The following is a 25,372-nucleotide window of genomic DNA, read 5'->3' as shown; positions in this document are numbered from 1 at the left end:
TTAAAAGCTTTTCCTTTTGTGACAAACGTAACAGGACTGTTTCTTCAAGAATTTACAGTCTGATTTGCTACCACCTCTACCACAACATCCTTACACACTATTCTTAAACTCTAGAGAAATAGTGGAAATGTCCAAATACCTAAGTATGAAAGGAAAACTGCCCAGAAAACATGAAAATGGCATGGAATTCCATATCCACATAGTTCCAGTTTATAGTCTCTCCAAATATTTCCAGGTCTTCAAAACTCAGCAAGTACACATCAAGCAAAAATATGAACTTATATAACAGACAAAAAACGGATACAGATATTTTATATTATCTAGTGTTACCTCAAAGTAATATATTTCAATGAGGGAAACTTAATGCAGTCACAAATCCTATCTGGGCAAGCAGGGCTCACCCCTTTTGTCACATTTATAGCATTTTACGCAAGAAACATGTCATATATGCATGGGATCTCCAAGTTAGAATCTTAGTAAGAATTGCAGGTGGCTGAATGCAGAAAGACAAAGACTTAAACAGCTCTTCCCAACCTAATGCTCTCCAGATAGGTTGAGACTAAAACTTGCTAGGAATTGCACAAGTTCTAGTCCTATCACAAATGGGAAGGTACCAGATTAGGGGAGGATGAAATAATGTACTATGTATGGAACAGAGTACATTGTATATTGGTCAGTGACAAATAAAACACAACATGAAAAATAAAACCTATATGCAATACAAAGTAGTTCCCCAGTTAAGAACACCTGATTTAAGGATGACCCATAGTTAAGAACGGAGCCTACTGTAGCAAAATGTGAGTTAAATACACAATGGTTTAAGTTAATTACCCAATACTACTCATACAGTATAATACAATAATACTGTTCTGGTTTACATATAAATTCAACTTAAAGATAGACCTTGGGAATGGAACTCGTTCTTAAACTGGGAACTATCTGTAAAAGGGACTGAAAAGTACAAAATTAAATTATACATTAATAAAAACAAAACATAACGAAAGAGTAATTTCCTACATAGAGCAATGGCAGCTGAAAGAAACTATAAGGTAAGAAATTGAATCAAAGTCTCAGCTTGCAAAAATCATTTAGGATTGCTAAGTATGGGCTGAAAATACAGACCCAGTGTATCAGTGATGTGCCTACACTGGATTTATCAACAGAATATGGAGTTATTATGAAATAGCCTTCTGGTGCACTACTGGTGGGAAAAGGAGGAGAGGTTCCCCTGAACAAATGTCAGATTTGTGAATGATTGGAAAATGGCATTCCCTAACTATCTAGAAAGTGTCATCTGTCTTCTTGAAGTTAAGATGTTAATTCTTTACCTTATCCTAAATGAAGGAAACTACTGAGTTCTGAAATATTTGATATTTCTCTAGGAAATCTTTCTCTACTCATTATCTTTTGAACCACCTCCAAAAGCCAAGTCATATGATCAACCCTCATGGTGGTAGAGCGACTTAAGGGGATTATGGTTTCAGCTATGAGGTCAGGCCTCTGTTCAGAAACAGTTCCCACTCAAATTGACAGGACATCTACTTTTAACTGAGCCTTTAAAATATTCCAAGAGGAGATATTATTGGATATAGTTGTGTTCTTTCCAGAATTTTTCTGCAACTTAGTTTCAAGGAACCCAGGCCTCCTTGCTCTAACTATCCTGTTCAGAAGACAATAGAGATACTAAGCAACCCATTCTTAGACAACATCGTTATAGCTGAAGCAACTAAGAACAGACATTTATGCTTCACATTTAGAGAGTGGTGCCCAAGCAATTGTGAGCTCAAGGAGCACTGAGGTTTGTGTATGAGGCTACAATCCTAGCAATCCAAGAAAGTAAAGTAGATCCCATTGCAGATGGCTACTACCTTGGGGACTGGATCATAAGAGATTCTAGTTTCTCCACTGGAGAGGATGTCATGGCATTGTAGCATTTCCTTGCCTTTAGAACATTTCAACTGCTGGGCTGAATAATTAGTCCAAGTTTCTGCTTACCAAGCCTATTCCATATTCCCATATTGCACATTACATTTCAGGTGCCTAATTTTATCATTGCCAGTGGAGTGCAGTTATAGCTTGGACTTTTTCTGAATCCGGGAGCTCTTTGCCCTATTCCTGGGTTGAGGGTCATGAAGAGTGTTTGGGCTATTGATGCTTACTGTATTCATCAAAAGGGCACTGCAGTTAGCAACAGCTGGCTGGCTTCAGGGCTTTTTCGCTGCCTGTGAAGTCCATACCCACTCCTTGAGGCAGTCAAGAGGTTGGGGGTGGGATGAAAATTTCTCCATGGGGAGGACCTGGCAAATTCCCCCTGGAATCTTCAGTCTCTCATGGATAGAAGATTCCAGAAAAATGCCTTTTTTTTTTCTTCCTAATTTCTTTTCTCATTCTTTGTTTTTATAAATCATCTTTGGAAGCTGGAATTGACTGGAGACCACTGAACTTCTAGACAAAGCAAAGTCAAAGACAGAAAGGGGTTTCCTCCAAGGGATAGGAAGGATGCTCTTTCTTGTTCTACCTTCTCACCAGAAATGTATTAATGCTCCCTATTGGCCCCATCTTTCTGATGACAGAATATGGTTAATTTACAGATGTCCTAAGAATAAGGTTTATATTCAGCATCGCTGACTATCTTAAAATAATCAAATTCAGGTGCAGAATACAGCCTCCCTAATGATGCAAATAAATTACCCTGAAAACTTCTGAATGGGTAGAATATATTCATATTGCTTGGAGGCACTGAACTTTTGCAATATGAAACCAAGACTCCCCTGCACATTAAGGGCTTACTATTAATCTATAATTCCCTGTTACCAAACAGTTGGCTCACTGCACTCTTTACCTTGCCATGGGCAATGACAAAATTCAACTTGTGTGGAAAAAGAATAAAAAATGTATTGTCAACATTTTCAAGATCACATTTGAATGCAAGAGCATGCACACTAATACACACTTTAAGAGAATATGCAAGTTTTAAGTAGATACGAAGCAATTACAAGACTTATTTCAAAAATCATTAAGCATGCACAGATTCACCATTGTGAATACAATGGTTACAGATGTACTTTATCTTGGGGGATTACCCCTCAAACCTTTTTTTTTTTTAAATTACAGCATTACAAACTATTTCATAATGTTATGTTAAACTTTTTGACAAAATCCTCTGCAGCTCTCCATCTTGTAAATCTTCTCTGGAGGGTTAGGGAATCTTCCAGAGCAGATGAGGGGCAGGGAACAAGAGCTGAGGAGAAAGTCTAATCATGGGATATTATACTTTATCCAAAATAATTATTTTATCAATCTAGATATATGAACATTGTGACTAACTTTTCACAATCTGAGAGTTCAGCCAGAAAAATAGGTTGACTGCTACATATATATTTATTCAACAAAGCATAGTTACATAAACTAGAAATTAGATGATATATGAATCCGCTTACTGTCTTCTTCTATCCTGATACAAGTTTATTTATTTATTATTAAATTTATAAGCTATTTTGTATCTGGAATATATATGCCCTATCTCTAACAGGATGTTTCCTCTTCATCATTTCTTAATTTTGATTTCTAAATAAATGCCAATTTTAGAAAAAAACTCCAATGAATTATTTTTATTTTATTTACACCATTTTACATGCCACATCAATCAAGAAACTCTGAGTGACTTACAAATACCATATATAAGGTAAACAACAAAAAACCAAGAATAAAGAAAATATCCATAACATTTCATTACATCAACCCAATTCTACCACTTAGGGATGGTATAATCTTTCATCTTCTCCCAAATACACCCAAATACTCTCCAGAAGAGCATTATCACCAAAAATATTCAACAGTAGGATTCCTGAAGATGACGACATCATCATCACCATCACCATCACCATCATAGTCTGAATTAATATCCTATATTTCTATACACAGGTCACCCTCAGTATTTTTTATTCATATTCCTTAAAAATGACTTTGGAACATTATTGGGATGTAGCTTAATTTTTAGGTATGGAAATTGTCATATTTAGCTTGACTCAAATAAATGAACAGAGTTCTTTACCATGAAATCTGTAATGAACAGTTACAGATGTAGAAGGTCATTCAAACTACTTGTGTCTGACAGTGAATGAATGGTGGAATAACAGCCAGTTAGAGGTATGGGGGAATTTCTTTTCAAAGCAATAAAATTATGTCTCGAATAATGTATATGCTTTTAAGTAAAAGAAAAGGTAGTAGAATATGAAAAAGTTGTGACATAGCACAGAAGATTAAAAGAGCCAAATAATGTTGCCCAATATTTGGTAAAAGACTATGAAAAATGCTAGTATTAATGAACAATGCTGTGGTAAATAATTAATTTCAAAAGGTTGTACTTCCAGGATTCCAGGTAATACTTGGATGAAACTAATTCATGTATTATTTAATTTAAAGGTGCCCCGATTAATTCAATAGCATATTTAAAAAAACAAAACAAACTACTGATAACTTATTCTGAAACAAATGTTTTCAAAAATAATGGATAGCAGTATCATCTCAGAATAGCATTTCTTCTCTGACACAGGAAAATTCATGTCAATCTAAATGGGTTTTAGCATGTACTATAAAGAACCTCGGCCAATTTCAAAACATAGTTTCCAAAACTGGTTTGTTTCTATTAATCACAGATGATTGATCACAGTTCAGGATTCAAATATAATGCTAAATTAATAGGGCTCTGCAAAACATTAAAAAGAGATGTTCTGCAGGCATGTAGACAATTGGGAACAGTCTTCTAAGCAGTCACATTAATCTTGAAAAAATGCACTCACTTTAATTATTCAAAGAGAAGTGCTTTCAGTCTTGTGGCTGTGCTGGAGAAGTATAAATGATTATTTCTACAGACTGTTCTAGCAATGTTAAACTATGGTTTAGTATTATGTCAACCATGGCCAATGCTTTATCCAACAAGATTACTATATCAACAAATGTACACATTATTTGAACAAACGAAGAATATTTCTTTTCTCTAGTACTGCTCTGCATACAGATACACATTTATGAAGATTTGATTTATGAATATTTAGTTTGTGAAGATCAATATAATTATTTGGCTTGGGTATCCTTTAAATCTTCTCACACCAATATGGAATTTTTTCCACTGAATCATTCTATTATACTATATAATGTTTAAAGGCCTGCAACTATGTAGGTGGGGCTAATTTAGCAGCTCCTTTCCATAAAATGATGTTTTTGAAATAATGCACCTTATAGTTAGTGATGTTCCTAGAGTAAGCTGTAGCAGCGTGAGAAAACAGTTCCCACAGTATCCCTATTTTATTTCAAGTGTATTCTTCTCTGGGCTAGTTGCTGGGGAATTGAACAAGATTGTGCTCTTATACACATATCCAGCTCATGGGCTTCTCAGAGGCATCTGGGTTGTTAAAATGTTCAAAACAGCCCTTGATATTATTCCATTATGGCTCTTCATAATCAAAATGTGACGGTTTTCTTGTCAAAGCCTTAAGGGCAGCCTTGATCATATAGGCTTTAAAATATAAATATTTACAATAGCACCCTGTTTTGAAAGATGAAATTCTTTAACAGAAGAACGTCTTTTTTATTTTACTTTTTTATTTCCTATATATTCCCATATTCTGTGGGTATCAAAATCATCTTGGAGTGAGGAAGGAACTATTCTAACTAGTTTGGCTTACAAATTTATTGAGAAGGCAAGGGATAAGTACATAGCGCATGAAATGTAAATAGTATAGTATGTAGATGTCTCTAAATTCAGCCTACATTTTAAATTTTCCAGACATGCAAAATGTTAAGTTTCACCTTAAGCATCAAGGAATGACATAATTCCAGTTTCAGTTTACTAAACTAAGAATATAGTATATACATCTTAAGTGTGACACCCCCCCCCAGCATGACTGTAGATTTCCAAAGAAAAACAGGGATTAGCACGTGAATAAGAAAGCTAGAAGCAAAAACAAAAACAAACTAAAAACCCAAGGTCATTAGTAAGAGCAGCTAGTTAACAGAGAAGGTGGGAAAATCTATTCTCCTCAATAGAGGAGAACAGATAATTCTGCAGACTGGACAATTACAAAGAGCAAGCAATAGGTATATAAACATCATAGATGTTACATTTGTAAGACAGAAGATAGCTACAAACCTTGATTAAAGTCGAGCATGATTATTGTTTTCCTTAATTTAACAAGGCAACCATGTCATTAAGCAAATGATGAAATTAAAAGGCATTAGTAAACAGGTTTTGAGAAGGGCTACAGGGAAGGTGCTACATGTTTTTTAAATTGTAACAAGTTTATTTGTGAAATGTTAACAATGTTTTATTTAAACTATGTATACTGCTTCAATATGTTTTTAATATAAGAACCTGATGTAAGAACATTAAGATTTGCATGCATAGATATAATAAATTGGCATATTATGTTTCTGGAATTCTAGTCTAAAACGTACAAAAGATGTGTGAGTAGCTGTAAAAACAGATATATATATTTGATCTTAACTAGCACTATGCTTTATTTGCATGAATGAGAGGAGAAAAGCCATGATTGGAAGGAAAAGTACACAGAAATCCAAGATTTGGCCATGGAGGGGGACAAGGTACAGTGGGTTTCTCAAAATAAATACAGAACAGAAATGAATTGTCTGGGTTGTACACTGCAATAAACAATGAGAAAGCTAAGGCATAATTCAGAAGAAGGCTCAAGTCTAGAGACAGCCTTACAGATTACAAATCTAAAAAAGACTATATCTGAGTTCCCTATTTTATGAAAACTACATCCTTCTGACCTGAATGCATTAAAATATAATTTAAATATCACATCAGACAAGTAACTACTTGCAGATAAAGGGGGTGGGGGACTGAATCAGGTACCTAATACTGTAATGGACAATTTGAAAATTATGTCAATAATGGAGATAACAATGGGCCTCAAAAAGAAAGTCACCTCTACTTCCCCCTCTCTCCCCAAAATATCCAAAATGAGCAACTGTCTTCAAAATCCCATTAGGTTTTTATCTTTGCCATAGTTAAGTCTGGATACAGTTGCAGACTTAAAGACGCTACAGATAGAGAGCAATGAAAATCTGATGAAGCAATCCTTTTGTTTGGCTTAGAGTCCAGAAGTAGATTCCTCCAGTAGTGCAAATGTGTACCATCTGGTTCTCAAGAAACTATTTTAGTGATTTTGGCTTTTAAGCTGAAGTATCTATACAATGTTATTAGCAGAAATGAGTGGAGAATAGGCCAAAGAAAAAATGATAGATCCCTGCCACCTCCCTCCCAATAACTCACTGCTTGTACCTCTTTTCACTGGAACAAGTGTCAGAGTAATAATGCACAAGTGCGAATCTTTCCTTGTTCTTCTGACATCCTATTTGTATCCTCTACAAATATTTAATATATAACAGGAAAGCTATTTTAAAAGCAGCAAAATTCATTCCATTATCTTCCACCAGATTCAACTTCCAGAAAATCTTGGAGTTAAAAGGTGGATGGGTTGAGAAAAGATGTAGTAAACTTTGCTCTAAGATTAGGCACTAGTAAATTGACCACTTTTGCCAATACTAATATGATGAAAATGGGGCAGAATGCAGCAAATGGGTTGATACCATTTTGAAAGCATTGGGTAAACCAAGCATGGAGAAGGAGATATTCAACAAAAATAAAATGTGAGATGATGGAAGACTGTTCTGAATTTTAGAATGAGCATTTGAACCCAATTCTGACCAGCTGCATTCAAGAATACAGGTAGTCCTCGCTTAACGACTGTTCGATTAGTGACCATTCAAAGTTACGACAGTGTTGAAAAAGCTACTTACGACCCATCCTTACACTTATAACCATCACAGTGCCCCTGTGGTCATGTGATTGCAATCTGCGTGCTTGGCAACCAGCTCACACTTATGATGTTGCAGCATCCCAGAGTCACATGATCACCATTTGTGACCTTCCCAGCCAGTTTCCAGCAAGCAAAATCAATGGGGAACTATGTGATATGCTTAATAAGCACATGATTCACTTAATGATCACGTGATTCACTTAACAACCATGATGATTCATTTAACGACTGCTGCAAAAATGCTGTAAAATCGGGTACAGTCACGTGATGCCTCGCTTAACGACTGCCCCGCTTAACGATGAATTTTCTGGTCCCTATTGTGGTCATTAAGCAAGGACTACCTGTAAACTATTAGGAAGCTGAAGTTCCAGATCTGAGTTCTACATACTGAACAGAGGTCATGGTGGGAGCTACTTCCATAAGAAATGTCAGGGGAGGAGAGGACAGCACAAAAGCATACTTTTATCTAATAAGCATTTGTTACGAGAGAACTAAGGAATGGGTAAGATCTAAGAAGAGATTAGCCCCATTCACATGGTTGCAGTATTCAAAGAGGCATGGGGCCACACCTAAGGAAAGACATTCCAAATGATCTTGCTCCACCAGTCACACATACATACAGATTCACTTATCACCCTAGACCATAATATTGTCTGATTTTGAAGCCAATTAGGAACCCAACATTGTGATTTACTCAATAAACTATTAACCCTTATTATGATGTATGAACCAGTCAGTCTGAATTTATCAGTGAGTTAAATCATAATATGGTTTATTTGGTTTGGGGTTTTGTAAATCATAGTCTATGGAAGAAGTGCACAATCTGATATTCCAAGGCTACAGGCTGTCCCAAAAATTTTAGATGCAGTTCCTAGAAAGCTCCAAATGTTGCTATCAAATTCTAAGCTTTGATATGACAAAAATTGGGAAATAATTAGGAACCTGACTTGAGAATAATTTTATTATCTGTATTTAATTTTATTATGTTTTTTGTCCTGGTCCACCTAAAGCTTTTTGCAGTGAGGGCCCTGGCACTAGACTCAAAATACTCTCAGAGAAGAAAAAGTTATATATCCTTCATTTTTATTATTTAACATTACATGAATCAGGCCATTTTGGTTTGTTCAACAGTTCAATAGTTACAACAAGCCATAGCTTAGTACAATGTTCAAAATCAGCTACTGATTGAGAGGTATGGAGTAAGTATAGCCAAAATCAAACTTGACACTCTAAAAAATGTCAGAAGATCAGTGTTGATCTTAAGTGTTTTTCCATCTGTTGTGTTATTTAAGAAGGAGTCAAGTCAATAGTTAAAACACAGAATGATGTCATGCTAATCTTTGTAGCTTTATAGCTGTGTTAGTACCACAGCTTCACCAATATTATGGGCTTCATTACATTACAAACCCTGTACTCCACATTGTATATTTCTGCCTCTCCCCTTTCTCCACCCATGTTATATTTTATGATGTAATGACTTCCCCCTTGATATAGATTGTATTGCACTTTATCTACAATGTAGCTCAGGGTTATGTTGGCTAGGAATTATAGAAGGTGAAGTTCAACACATCTAGTCAGCACTAGGTTGGAGAAGGCCATCTTAGATTATCTGCTAAAGTTTTTGCCAATCTTAACTGCTAATATTTGCCCCAATATATCTTATGAATTATACCACTTAAATCTCAGAAAAGTCTTGCTTCAATATCCTGAGTTTTTTTATGATATCAGTATGCAGGCATGGAAGTATTCACTCACGTCTTTCTTGTGATGGTCTTTACTGACTGGTGACCATTTGCACCATTCTTTACTCTCTAGCCAAGACCTACTTTTTGTCACCAGTGTAATTTTTGACCCATGATATCTTTTCTCTCTCTCTTCTACCTAGCCTCACAGAACTTTACCTTCTTTGTATTTCAAGGGTACCCCAATTTTGCCCCTGAATTCCCTCATTCCCCTCAGAAGCACATGAATCTTATACACATTTAGCCTTAACACAATAAAAATCTCAAGGCTGGGTTAAAACAACAACTCACCCAGCCCACAGAGCTGAAAAAAGGAAGTAAACATATACAGGAAATATACAAAGTACAGTCTTTGTCAAACAGCAAACCAGTAATAAACAAAACTACAGCTACAAAACACTACAGTAAAGGGATTCTGGCTTTTTGACTGAATGCAGGTATGTAACTTGTCCTGTTCCAGTCTGGCTTTATCTACCATGCTAAATGAAGGTAATCCTGCTGTGTTCTTCTCTAAATAAATTCCAAATAATCTGTTCTTCCATGAAACACATTTCCTTTTCCATGGGATCAATAATGAGTGAGACTGTTGATTCAACCAACCTGTCTCCTCTCCAGTTTTGAAGATAAATGTATAAACAGGATCCTGATACAATGATAGCATCCTGAAAGCAGTGCTATAACCTGATACAGTGGGGCAAAAAAGTATTTAGTCAGCCACCAATTGTGCAAGTTCTCCCACTTAAAAAGATGAGAGAGGCCTGTAATTTTCATCATAGGTATACCTCAACTATGAGAGACAAAATGAGAAAGAAAATCCAGAAAATCACGTTGTCTGATTTTTAAAGAATTTATTTGCAAATCATGGTGGAAAATAAGTATTTGGTCACCTACAAACAAGCAAGATGTCTGGCTCTCACAGACCTGTAACTACTTCTTTAAGAGGCTCCTCTGTCCTCCACTCGTTACCTGTAGTAATGGCATCTGTTTGACCTTGTTATCAGTATAAAAGACACCTGTCCACAACCTCAAACAGTCACACTCCAAACTCCACTATGGCCAAGACCAAAGAGCTGTTGAAGGACACCAGAAACAAAATTGTAGACCTGCACCAGGCTGGGAAGACTGAATCTGCAATAGGCAAGCAGCTTGGTGTGAAGAAATCAACTGTGGGAGCAATAATTAGAAAATGGAAGACATACAAGACCACTGATAATCTCCCTCAATCTGGGGCTCCATGCAAGATCTCACCCCGTGGGGTCAAAATGATCACAAGAACAGTGAGCAAAAATCCCAGAACCACATGGGGGGACCTAGTGAATGACCTGCAGAGAGCTGGGACCAAAGTAACAAAGGCTACCATCAGTAACATGCTGGCCCTACGCTGCCAGGGACTCAAATCCTGCAGTGCCAGACATGTCCCCCTGCTTAAGCCAGTACATGTCAGGGCCCGTCTGAAGTTTGCTAGAGAGCATTTGGATGATCCAGAAGAGGATTGGGAGAATGTCATATGGTCAGATGAAACAAAAGTAGAACGTTTTGGTCTAAACTCAACTCGTTGTGTTTGGAGGAGAGAGAATGCTGAGTTGCACGCAAAGAACACCATACCTACTGTGAAGCATGGGGGTGGAAACATCATGCTTTGGGGCTGTTTTTCTGCAAAGGGACCAGGACGACTGATCCATGTAAAGGAAAGAATGAATGGGGCCATGTATCGTGAGATTTTGAGTGAACACCTCCTTCCATCAGCAAGGGCACTGAAGATGAAACGTGGCTGGGTCTTTCAGCATGACAATGATCCCAAACACACCGCCCGGGCAACGAAGGAGTGGCTTTGTAAGAAGCATTTCAAGGTCCTGGAGTGGTCTAGCCAGTCTCCAGATCTCAACCCCATGGAAAACCTTTGGAGGGAGTTGAAAGTCCGTGTTGCCCAGTGACAGCCCCAAAACATCACTGCTCTAGAGGAGATCTGCATGGAGGAATGGGCCAAAATACCAGCAACAGTGTGTGAAAACCTTGTGAAGACTTACAGAAAACGTTTGACCTCTGTCATTGCCAACAAAGGATATATAACAAAGTATTGAGATGAACTTTTGATATTGACCAAATACTTATTTTCCACCATGATTTGCAAATAAATTCTAATTCTTTAAAAATCAGACAATGTGATTTTCTGGATCTTTTTTCCCCATTTTGTCTCTCATAGTTGAGGTATACCTATGATGAAAATTACAGGCCTCTCTCATCTTTTTAAGTGGGAGAACTTGCACAATTGGTGGTTGACTAAATACTTTTTTGCCCCACTGTATGTGTGTGATCTAACTCCCTGTTGTCCCAGTAGTATTTCTATTCTGTTGCAAAGGTGATGAGTCATAGAGTAGAACTAGTGAAGCAACAAAAATGCAGGTGTAGTAAAAGTATGGCTCAAGGATGATCAGGCTATGTCTAATATGTTACCAGGACACTGTTCCACAGAACAAGAGGTAGTCGGAATCTAGAGTCCATTGATCAATGAAATTTTTCTGTAGTGGGGCAGACATTATGACAGGCCTGAGAGGCAGAAAAGAAGAAAGTGCAAGATAAAAACAAACACCCAAGCTCTTTAGCTAATATGTACCAGTGTTTGGAAATCCAATACCCTAGCAACCTTCTGTATGGACACTGACTCAATCAGATTTCAGTTTGCAAGAAGACAAACAGTATTTTCTCTGAATACAGATTAGCTGTAAAAATAGGTCACTTCTTTGCATTTTAAGGAGGATGGGCACAAGTTTAACATGTTTCAGATCTGTATTTGAAGTTTGCTGTTATTGTTTTAAACAGTCATATAGTGTGGTTTGGTACTTCCAGGCTACCAAAACTCATAAAACAACCTTTCCCAATAACTTACTTTGAGGCATTTGGGACAACAACTTCCATCTTCCCTAGCCAGTTGGCCATGTGAATGCTGATAATTGTAGTCCAATCTATCTAGCAAACACTAGATTGAGGAAGACCACCACAGGACAACTTAAATGTTTTAACAATTAAAATATTAATGAAGTCTGCAGTTCATGAAACCTTATTCATTAATGACTTACCGATTCTTTTCTAGTTCATTGTGCGTAGACCTGGAAGATAAACCAAGAAAAAGAAATAATTAGACCTCTCTAGTCTAACTCAAAAGCCCATTCTCATAAGCACCTTTAGTGTCTTGCAGATGAATTAGTGGATAATTCCTATCTTTCAGAGGAATTTGGAGAAGACCAAGTTGGACTGATGGCTGCCATAAGCCACGAGCAGTTTTTCATTCCCAGTTATAAGGTTCATATTCAACAACATGACCAACTGTCTACAAAGAAATATGTACCAACTCTTCAACTAAGTCAGCTTTTAATATCTACAGTTGTAACTCTAAATGCAAAGTTCTAAGCTTTACAATTTCTCTTCAGCTCAATATCAATTTGCTTATTGCTTCAGTCACCACTATTCTATGGTATGAAGCAGACCTAAATCACTTTATAAATATGATGCTGTTTATATGGATTAAAAGAATTAAACAAGAAAGAAATGGAAATAAAGGAGAAAGTCCCTCATTACCCAGGATATTTTGTTATATCTACCTACTACAGACATCTATTCATATAGACAGATCAGATCATGAAACCATAAAAAACTATTTAAAAAAATTAAAACTCAGGATTATATGATCCTGTTCAAGCCAATTTAGTAAACTTTGCAAGCAGTCTGCAAATTTCCAAAGCTATTTGCAGAGTTGGTCTTTTTACTGATGTTCTAGTAGTAACATAAAATATAAGAACTGAATTATGTAGAATCTGCCAATCATCAAATTATAAAGTACTAACATTAACGAAAAAGATTTTACTGCTTTAAAAAATATACTGTAAAATAAATTGATCCCAGAATGTCTATTGTTTTGACAAAATATTTCTTTATGAATTATTATCACATTTTCTTGAAGCTCAAATATTGTCTTCCATTATCAGTTGAAAGAACCTTTAATGAAAACATATGATTGTAAAATTGAATTAATGAAGAATTCCAATCTCAATGAGAATTTTCTGTGAATTAATAACTTCTAAAAAATGGCAAGTAATGGTAATGGTAATGGTATTTAAATGGTAAGGAAAGTGATGAAGAAATGCTAAGACACATGTCAAAACAAAAGTTTGGTCTAGCGGTCAAGGCGCCAGGCTAGAAACCAGGAGACTGTGAGTTCTAGTCCCACCTTAGATATGAAAGCTGGTTGGGTGACTTTGGACACTCTCTCAGCCCCTCACCTCACAGTGTGGTTGTTGTGGGGCAAATAGGAGGAGGAAGGAGTATTAGGTATGTTCACTGTCTTGAGTTGTTTATAAAAATAACAAAGGCGGGATAAAAAAAAAGTTTAAAAAAACCTACAAAGAAATTTGAAAGATTAATTAGAATTATTTAAATCTCCAGCCTGGAGCTAGATTGACAGTCAGATGTATCAGATACTCTAATTGTGATGGAGAAATCTGGAAACTGTGTATTGGAAGTGGAATAACTTATACTCCGATAGATGTTAACTACTCTTCCACTGTGTAAAACACTTTAAACTATGAGTACAGCATGCAAGTTTAAAAGAAAAACAATAATACCTGCTAAATTTTATTCCTTAAGTGTACTTATCTATATTTATTTTTTAAATACATTAATATTTATTAATACATTAATATTTATTTATGTATTAATAAGATAATAAAATCAGATTTTAAAAACAATTATCCCTGTACCACATTTACAAGCAGCAATTCAAGAATACAAGCAGAAGGGACAAGTTATTATGTCTCTCAGGACACAGCAAAGAAAAAAGGGAGCACTTCTCTAATTTGGGTTACACTGATCAATCTCAAAAAATCTTTCTCAATTCACTGGCATCTCACAGCAACATCCCTATTCACTTTTAGTTCTGACCTAAAATTCTTGAGGCCCATTGATTACCATAATATTACATATATTTTGTTCAACACTTAGGAAACAATGGTAAAATTATAAAATTAATAAAGCATGTCTATTTATTGTATTCTTTATCATGCATGTATTAATTTTATGCATTTGGATTGTTAAATATTGTGAAGCAGAGAAGATTTTTTTTATATCTGAGAAACACAAATGAAATTATTTTGAACAATATATCAAATGGCAGTATTTAAAGACAAGGAAAAACCCTCACAGTTACAACCATATGTAGTAGAAGCAATCTGTATATAAATCACAATTGTGTATTAATAATTTTATTTACTGTTTGCTCCTGCAGGAAACATTTCTCCCTTTCTGGAGACTCCATTAAGGGCTACAACTCCTATGCAAAGGATTGAATTCCTAGATTATAATAAAACCAGTCATCAAGGTTGAAGCTGAAAGAACAAAGTTCGGCCCACCACTGGGAACAAAATTAAAACAGCAGGGTCTCCTTTACTTCTCACACACAGGAGATTCTATTACTTATCTTCCTTCCATCAAAACACCACAAATGAGGAGGGCTGCCATCTTGTCCTTAAGTTTGTTAATTTATGCTATGATTTAAAACCGTACTGGCATGAAATAAAATAGTATGAACTTTCCCACATAGGAAGAGTGAAAAAGAAAAAAGAAAAACTTCTGCAGCTGCTAAATATATCCTGTCAGACTACTACAAGGAACAATCCTTAAAATAGAAAGCATTTTGAAATACATGTAGTGTTCTCCTTGGTAACTCAAGAGATAATCAGTGTTCTCTCCTCAGAAAATATGCTGTTTTTGTTCCTGCATCTTCGTAATACATTTCTAACTAAAACTAAAATTAGAACTCAACAATCCTGCAAAGTTGTCTGTGCACATAATCATTCAATAAAATACAATAGTGTCTTCTTGTCAAGAGACTAGATTAGCCATCTCCAACCTGATGATGGTCTAATCATCTCATAGTAGACGTCAGTTGGAGATGATGGAAGTCCAGCACCCTGATAGGTGCCAGGTTGGAGCTATCTACTCTAGTAATATGCAAGAAGACAATACTTCACTTGTAAGCAGTATTAGTTTCCAAGCAGACAATCTAGTGTTTCCATTTCATAAACCAAGCTAAGCTTCAGTGCTGTCATTACTCTTCCTTCCTGTTTTGTACCAAGCTACTACAAATTCAAAAGCAAAGCTTCATTAAGTAAGTTGTTTAATAGCCATCAGCACAAAGAAAACTTTCAAGTAAGTCACTCCCTGCAAATAAGATTCTTAATCTTTGGGTGTAGCACTAACATGCTTCATATTAAAGATGGCGGTCTAATGAATAAGCTGGGAGCATCTGACAGTAGCAAAAAAAAAAAAAAAAGAATATTTGAATCAACAGGAATTATCTGTAGGAAAGTAAATATAATTTACATAAATTACTAACCTAAGGATTGCTCCATGAAATAAATAATGACAACATCCATAGTTTACCCTACTATAGCCAAAGGGAAAGAAGAAATAAAGCTCCATTAAGAAGGGTTCCTATGCCCTCTCTCATGTGCAGCCTTAAGCATTCTTAAAAAAAAGAAGTCCCCATTTTTTTGTCTGGTAGATTTATATCCTACTTCAGGGGCTCAAGATCACATATATAGTACTGTGGCTTGGACCCCAAAAAGTACTTTTCTGCTAATGGAAAGACAGTTTTTGACTTAGCTGAAGAGTACAGTAGGTCTAGTGAAATAAAGAGATGTTCCTCCATTTGAAATCTGAATTCCATATTGTATGCAGTTTATAATTTAACCTGGACCTTGCCATAGAAAGACAGATCTGTTATGCTCAGAGTCAATTTCCAGCAACTCCAATCAGTTATCCCTCTCAGTTTCAGAATAACCCCACTTAGCTCTTTTGCTAAATATGTATTTTTAATAATTCTAGAAACATTAGAGTTCCCACAAGCATACTAACACTTTCTCATTTTTGTGAATGACATTCAAAGAACTGAGATTGCTATGATAATTCATCTATACACAAAAAGCTCTCAATGAAGGGATATATGTTTAGTTTTGGTTCGAAAATACATGAAATTTTGCATAATGGTGGGCAATACTCCACCTATTAAGGTTTCTCTTTTAAAAACAATCCACATATCAAGTGGGAAGCAGCTTAATATTTTTGTATATCAAATAGTTGGCAGAAAAATATTTGTAGAAGAAATTAAAATTAATTAATTAATTTTACCTCTCTTCCTAAATATAGCATTCAAAATGGGGAATAAAGTTATTCTTGGCACGTGTGAAGTGATTGGCAGTGTTACAGAAGAAGCATAAACTACATTTCTATCCTACCACCATACTAGATTCAGTGAGGTAATGGGATTTAAAGAGAAGCAGCAGATTTGGAATTCTAAATCCTGGAACATTATGCAGATACATGGGGCAAAAAAGTATTTAGTCAGCCACCAATTGTGCAAGTTCTCCCACTTAAAAAGATGAGAGAGGCCTGTAATTTTCATCATAGGTATACCTCAACTATGAGAGACAAAATGGGGGGAAAAAATCCAGAAAATCACATTGTCTGATTTTTAAAAAATTTATTTGCAAATCATGGTGGAAAATAAGTATTTGGTCAATATCAAAAGTTCATCTCAATACTTTGTTATATATCCTTTGTTGGCAATGACAGAGGTCAAACGTTTTCTGTAAATCTTCACAAGGTTTTCACACACTGTTGCTGGTATTTTGGCCCATTCCTCCATACAGATCTCCTCTAGAGCAGTGATGTTTTGGGGCTGTCGCTGGGCAACACGGACTTTCAACTCCCTCCAAAGGTTTTCCATGGGGTTGAGATCTGGAGACTGGCTAGACCACTCCAGGACCTTGAAATGCTTCTTACGAAGCCACTCCTTCGTTGCCCGAGTGGTGTGTTTGGGATCATTGTCATGCTGAAAGACCCAGCCACGTTTCATCTTCAGTGCCCTTGCTGATGGAAGGAGGTGTTCACTCAAAATCTCATGATACATGGCCCCATTCATTCTTTCCTTTACATGGATCAGTCGTCCTGGTTCCTTTGCAGAAAAACAGCCCTAAAGCATGATGTTTCCACCCCCATGCTTCACAGTAGGTAGGGTGTGTGTTCTTTGGATGCAACTCAGCATTCTCTCTCCTCCAAATACGACAAGTTGAGTTTAGACCAAAATGTTCTACTTTGGTTTCATCTGACCATATGACATTCTCCCAATCCTCTTCTGGATCATCCAAATGCTCTCTAGCAAACTTCAGACGGGCCTGGACATGTACTGGCTTAAGCAGGGGGACACGTCTGGCACTGCAGGATTTGAGTCTCTGGCGGCGTAGTGTGTTACTGATGGTAGCCTTTGTTACTTTGGTCCCAGCTCTCTGCAGGTCATTCACTAGGTCCCCCCATGTGGTTCTGGGATTTTTGCTCACTGTTCTTGTGATCATTTTGACCCCACGGGGTGAGATCTTGCATGGAGCCCCAGATCGAGGGAGATTATCAGTGGTCTTGTATGTCTTCCATTTTCTAATTATTGCTCCCACAGTTGATTTCTTCACACCAAGCTGCTTGCCTATTGCAGATTCAGTCTTCCCAGCCTGGTGCAGGTCTACAATTTTGTTTCTGGTGTCCTTCGACAGCTCTTTGGTCTTGGCCATAGTGGAGTTTGGAGTGTGACTGTTTGAGGTTGTGGACAGGTGTCTTTTATTCTGATAACAAGGTTAAACAGGTGCCATTACTACAGGTAACAAGTGGAGGACAGAGGAGCCTCTTAAAGAAGTAGTTACAGGTCTGTGAGAGTCAGACATCTTGCTTGTTTGTAGGTGACCAAATACTTATTTTCCACCATGATTTGCAAATAAATTCTTTAAAAATCAGACAACGTGATTTTCTGGATTTTCTTTCTCATTTTGTCTCTCATAGTTGAGGTATACCTATGATGAAAATTACAGGCCTCTCTCATCTTTTTAAGTGGGAGAACTTGCACAATTGGTGGCTGACTAAATACTTTTTTGCCCCACTGTATAATACCAGACACAAATAAAATGTAACACAATATGTATAATACACCACTATAGACTGACTGCAGTATATCACTCAGTTTGTCATAGAGTTATCAGGATTCCTGGAACAGTTGTGCCAGCCTATCTCTCTGCTAACAAATTTTTTAAATATTAAACAACATTGTGATTCTCAGCACAAGCAAGTCAATGTAAATAATACATTTATTTAATTCAGTCTTATTATTTAAATAAAATACGTTGTTTCTAGGGATAGAAAAATGACCTTTAGAAAATACAGGTTCATGAATATCAAAGTTAACCCCTACAGAGGCACAGAAAGTAATGCTTGGTGGATAAGCAAGAAATTCTGGCAATTGGTTGTAAGTCATAGGAATCTTCTTAATTGTCTTGAAATTCACTCCCATGTCCCAGATGTTCTGGGAAAACTGATATTAAGCTAAAAACTGGAGTGACAAAGAAAGGAGCTGGGTAGATTTGAATTCCAGAAAATTTTAGCCTTAGTGGATCAAGGAGAAAGGCTGTAACTCAAATTTCTATCTATTCTGCACATATTCCCTTATTCTACTCAAACTTAAAAACACATTCTCCAATCTTTAAAGGAATAGGAGGAGATAAATCTATCAGTGTGTGACTGACTCTAAGATCAGTCAGTAAGCTTTATAACTCAAGTTTAAAACCAGATCTCTCAACTCCTAACCCCTCATTCCAACCACTACATCATACTCCTGGAAAGTGATACTAAACTCCAAATCAGACATCTGAGAACAATTCTGTGCATTTAAATATAGAACTTGTCCAGTCATGGGAGGGAATTGGATTTTCACAACAAAAAAATGTGCAAGGGGGTCACTGTTTCAGCCATTTACTTCCCAGCAGCTTCACTATATGAACCTCTTCAAATGAGGAAAAAGAATTTATAGAAGATGACTTTAGATGGAATGAGAATTCTATAAATTCTTCATCTTTTGTTGTTAAAAACCCTTCTATCAATGTGCCTGGGACATATTTATATTTAAACGCACTTCCAATAATTTCTAGTTTATCTCTATACCACAATACCTTAGAGGATTTAGATTTCTAAAATATTCTGTGCAACACAATTCCTTTCTGAGACCTTTTTGTCAGGAAACGGAAGGCAAACCCAAACTAAGATATGACTTTAAGACAATCCTTTAAAAAAAAGACAAAGAATACCTTCAAAGATCTCAGCATCCAGATATTAAGCAAAGAATCAAGTAGGAGATATGCAACACATGTGATCTAGCGCTTGAAAGTAAACTATGAGCTTAAAAATTGTATGTCATTTACATTATTTAGACAGTTATATTATAGTGCTGGATACCAAAATATTGCTAGTAGATCTGATACACTTTGTCTATGGTGACATTTTTAAAGCTTTGAGCAAAATACACTAAAAAACAGCATGAGAAAGAAAGATTAAAGGCCTAAGACATATGCAAAAATGCTTAGGGCTTGACATGCATGTACTATCTGAGCTATATGTATCAGATGGAAAGGCCTGTATATGAGGGGTAGCAGGAACTACTTTAGAATTCAGTACAGGGCTTTATACATCACCATCTGAGGCTCATAGAAAAGCCTTCTTGGTTCAAGGGACCTTTGTCTGTCATGTACTATTTCTGGGAAGTACCTGGATTTTCCTTCAGCATAACAGGGCTCCCTATTTCATTATAAATTAGATTTCTCAGCTTTAATGATCAAGTATAGTATTCTTTCTATATGGGAGCAGATAGAGCAGGAGTATTTGGCTATGGAGCATCAGCATTATACAAGGTGACCCATCAATATTTTAGCAGTAATATAACATATACATAAAGTTCCCATGGAAAAAGTAGACACAAAATGTTAACCAAGCCACCTTACTACTTCTGTCCTTGAAACCTAGCAATAGCAGCATTTGCTTTCTAAGAGATACAAGCAGTCTATTTGTGATAGCAAAGGGCGGTTACTGCAGTTGGTCTCCCATAAGTATCCTGATAGGAATTATCAGGTTGCCTACAGATGTTCAAAAAAGCTATGCTGTCTGCAATTATCCAACCTCAAAGGGAGGTCATTAACAGCAGACCACATCACATCCTCTCACCCTTGCTTGTACCTGGCACTTATTTCAACAAGGTATTCCCTCTTCAATTTTCTACCTTCCTGACAATCTGGTGAGATTGTTTAGGTTGAAAACTAGTCACACAATTTTGTGGATGAGCAGGAACATGATGCTAGATGGGCTCCTTGTCTGCTACTCAGTTTTCTATACCACATGACTGCATCTGTTCTACCCACCCCCAAGGGTAAATTATACATCAAATTATCTTCTGCAAGTTAGCAACACTGAACTGTTTTCCAAGGCTCCCTGGATTAGAAGCAGTCACTAAACTCACAGCATTGGAATAACAGGAAGGTCAAGTAATCCTTGCTGCCCAACCAAAATACTCATTCTGTTTGGTTAGGCAACAACTGAAATTTGAGCACTTAAAGCTGGTTTTCACTTGGATTAAAAAACAGTAAAAGGAGCCAAGATATATGTCTAAAATATATACCACTCCTATTTTCTTGTCCAACAGAAAGAACAATATACATACAGAAGTTAGTAGCTCAAACAGCCTAGTTCTATAAAAAGTATTGCCTATTACATGCCTCTCTTTGCCATAGGTATCTGGAATAAAAGTTGAAGTAGAAAAAGGTAGTTTGAATTGGACACATTTAGGGCTCAGAACTAAACTCTATCTCCAGATACTTGTATATACTAGACATTATTAGGTGCTGGACAGCATCCATATAGTTTGTGGGCTGCAAACTGTACAGGCGTAAATCCAGGTTTAGGAAGTTGACATGTCCCTTAATTTAGCACAGGTCTAATACAGCAGAAACAGTAAGAGTCAGTGTGCATTTCTATAATCAGGAACAATCCTGAACAGAATTATATGTTGCTTACATTGCACCTGACATCACAGGGCTGTTTATAACTTAATACCAATAACTATCTTTGTGGTCTGACACAGATCAAGACCCAATCAGCAGCCAACCTGTAATGAACTCATAGCATGCTACACAGGATAGCACTTTATCAAAGATTGAGCATAGCTGCAAAGACATTCACAGGTACATCCTTGGAGTCATCCATATTTTGCTTTTTAAATGCAAGGATAAATTACCGATATTTAAAAACTGCAAAATATATTTGCAATGTCATCAATTACTGAAGAGTTAGGTTTCTCTGATTTATACTTAGAAGTGGTAAGCAGAAAGGACATATCTTCTGTTTATTGCAGGGAAACTCAGTCAAACAGCTATTTATTTAAACTCTAGGGGTTTTTTTTATATATTAACACCAGGCTAAGAACGGAGTTCCTCTCAACATGTTTCAATTGATGAAATTAAAATGTTACCAAAAATTAAGTGCTAAAACTTGAAAAATCTTTAAAATTGTTAAAGATTTTTAAAGAAATAGCTATGCTTTTCTTTTATGAAAGGAAAAGTGACAACAAAAAGAATATTGAAATAAAACAGACGCATCAATAATATTATTTTCCCTTAGATGTAATATGTTGATTATAAATCTTAAAGAGATGTATAAGTTTGAATTCAATGGCACATTTCATCAATATCCAGAATGAGTTTTATTAAAGAAAATGATAGATACAATGTAACATTTAGCCTGCGTTGATATTGTGAATGCCAAATCTACAGATATATTGTATGAAAACGACACCTCCTCTTCTTTCATGGATAGGATACTTCTTGGAATACTGAATGCATCTAAGCCCCAGAGCAAAACTTCCCTTGGACCAATTCCTAGAGCACTTTTTAATTGTTCATGGAACCCTGGGACTCCACAGAATATTGTTTAAGAAACACTCATCACCAATAATGTATTTCTGATTTGGCCTGGATTTTTAAACACTTCATGATTAATAATAATAATTAAAAAAATTAAATTTATATGCTGGGTGACTCTGGACTCTTTCCGACTCTAGGAAATATAACTTTTGAAATTACTGCTGCACCAAAATTTTCACTAAGTTCTATTTCAGATGTGCAAGTAACTCTTTTCAGAGGAGGAAAATGTATTTGAGTAAGTCCTACTTACCACTGTTCCATGCCTATTTTCAGCCACTGATTCTTTTGCTTCAATGGATTTTTTTAAATCAAAAAATATACTTCACTATGCAGTTCTGACCAAGAATCAAGGATCAGGATGATGACCAGGTTTGAGTTTGTAACATCATCATAAGGGGGAAATAAAATCCTTTCTCTTCCCTAATGTTTAAGAAATTAACGAAAAGAGGCATGTATCCAGTCATTATCCACCTGCACTGTTATTTTCAATGGGATTTATTTATTTATATAACAGCAACCAGAGACTGCCCCAATCTGATTCTGTACAGAGAACGTGAACAAACAAGGACAGAATATCTCAACAATAAAAACAGTTCAATGAGCAGCCAATGTCATAATAATAGTAACAATTAAATATCTGCCTTTATTCATACTACAGCTTGCTGAAAGAAAACTTGAATGAAAGGGGGTAGAGACCAAACACACCTCTGGAGAGAGTACCAAGACATGTAAGTAAACTATTGCTCTGAGGTTCTTTTGAACTAGCTCCCTTGGCCATACTGGCAGGGCCTTATGGAATTTGGAAAACAAGACTCAGGTTGACTACTCAAGGCAGATGAACTGGAGCAAGGAGCATTAATTTGGTTGCTTTGGCAACAAGGACATATCTTCCCTTACTTCAATACTTACTGCTTACTGAAAAATTTCATACCTTCCCCATAAGAAACATCAAGAAATTGCCCAAAGGCAAGTTCATTTCATGTAATATATCACTTCACCTGATATTTTGGCCTAGTGCTACTTAGAGTGAATTAGACTGGATAACAGTTTGCCAAGTACCCATTTTTTATGTCTGGAAACAAATGAAATTTACCAATACCAGACATGGGAATCTTCACTATGAGCAACAACAACAACAACAAAGTGTAATACATCAATTTGTGTCAATATTTTATTTGGGAAAGTAGAATGGCCTCAGTGGCAGATTATGTTTGTCAGTGTAGTAATGTCCCTCCTCCATGTTGTTAGACATTGTCCCTGAAATTATGCAGACACTTATTCCTCAGCAAGCTTTGTCATGCATATCAATACTAGTCCTTCCATATTCTGTCATGTATATACAGTTATATCTCTGGTGTAATCCTGGGTGCAGTCATATTCTCAGCCTGCCTTACTGTCTTAATGCATTATGGTTCTCTGTAATATGTTGTCTGTTATAGTAAAACTGGATTTACATGTAATATATCTATTTTTGCACAGGACATCAGTTTCTAACATTTCAGTTTTACATATGTCTGAGAATTATTTTTTTATGAGCTTTAACAGACCAGGTAAGCAAGCACAGGAATGAAATCAGTCAACAGGACTCAAATTTTATACCTTAAAATGTTATATCTGCATAAACATACTTAACACTGTACTGTATCATTTCCACCTCTGTACCTGTTAAAAACATTTGCTAGTCCTGGTCTGGCAAAAGGTGACCTAGTCTTGCTGGGTAATAAAGGAAGAGGTTGCCCCCTCCCAAAAATACCTTTAGTCCCAAAAAGGGCCCAGAAGCAGTCTGGAATTCAAAACTGATGTTTACTTTGAAATCCTGGGCATGCAACTTTCTAAGATTTCTAGGCATATCTGAATTTTGACAAAATGTCAAAGACATGAGCACAAAATGGCTGCCAGAAAAATATGGTAAGGTTGTCATGAAAACATAACCACTGACAAAATGAAGCAGAGCAAGTAAGAAAAAAAAGGTATTTAAATGAAAAAAAATTTTTTTTTCAAAACTCCAACTACCTACATCTCTTTCACACACAAAAATCTCTTCAGATATATATACTCCTACTAATCTCCCTACCCCATGTACAAATACCTCTCTCATACTCAAAATTGCTCTATTTTCACTAATGACAACCAAACACAGCAGTTTTGACCCCATTTTCGGGTAGAAAAGAGAGCCATAAGTGTGTATCCCCACCACTACAAAGAAGAGAAAATCACTCTATTTTTGTTGCCATTAGCAGCAAAAACAGAGCAATTTTGACCCCTTTTGCTGGGAGGAAAGGAATAATGAAAGGACTTGCCTTCTCTCTCCCCCTGCTAAGAGGTAGGGAACCTTTTTATTATTAATGGCTCTTTGCCTTCTTTGTTTTTAACTCCTCCTGTATCACCAGCAGCTCTTCTTTTATTGCTTCTATTTCCTCTTCCATACTGCACTTGCCTCTCTACCTCTCCCAGACCAGCTGCAGGATCACTGCACAAGCCAGCTAGTTGAAACTGCATTTAGTGTGCACCATTTTAAACTAGAATTTGCTCCCCTACCCTAGAGAACCAATCAATCACAGGAAATAGCAACTGCTGATTGGTTCAACTCACCACTGTGCTGTTTAAAATGTTTAAAAATGTTTAAAATGGTACATAAATAGCTGCAGTATAATTTTTTAGCCTGCTATATAACCTTTTCCTGATCTAAGATTATACTTTTTGGACACTCTACTTATTGGTCCCTCATAGAGGAGCATCAGAGAGGGAACCACCTCAGTAATGACCATTACTCTAAGAAATTCCCTTCCAAGAGTTAGTTAAATCTGGTGCTGTTTTAATGTATGCTTTATAAACATTATTTATTCTCTTTGGTTTTTAACTGAAAAAATTTTTATGGCCTTATTTTTATTCTTTTGTTTTAAAATATTATACATTTTAAGATATGTTTAAAATTTACAAATTATGTTAC

The 25,372-nt window shown here is 36.2% G+C and overlaps 1 protein-coding gene across 3 annotated transcripts in view; it reads right to left on the bottom strand.

Annotated features, from left to right (window-relative positions):
• Positions 1–25,372, bottom strand: part of MXI1 (MAX interactor 1, dimerization protein) — a 75,755-nt gene that overhangs the window by 33,721 nt on the left and 16,662 nt on the right. For all 3 annotated transcript variants that reach the window (XM_007434662.4, XM_007434663.4, XM_007434664.3), the window contains one exon: positions 12,664–12,693. In XM_007434662.4, the coding sequence (XP_007434724.1) occupies positions 12,664–12,693 (30 nt within the window). The remainder of the gene's footprint in view (positions 1–12,663; positions 12,694–25,372) is intronic.

This window comes from Python bivittatus, unplaced genomic scaffold (assembly GCF_059951505.1).
Source record: "Python bivittatus isolate LINGU-HERP-01145 unplaced genomic scaffold, Pbiv_v1 ctg000980_np1212, whole genome shotgun sequence".
Classification (NCBI taxonomy): domain Eukaryota; kingdom Metazoa; phylum Chordata; class Lepidosauria; order Squamata; family Pythonidae; genus Python; species Python bivittatus.
Note: the sequence above shows the minus strand (reverse complement) of the source record. Positions and strands in the feature narration are given on the sequence as shown.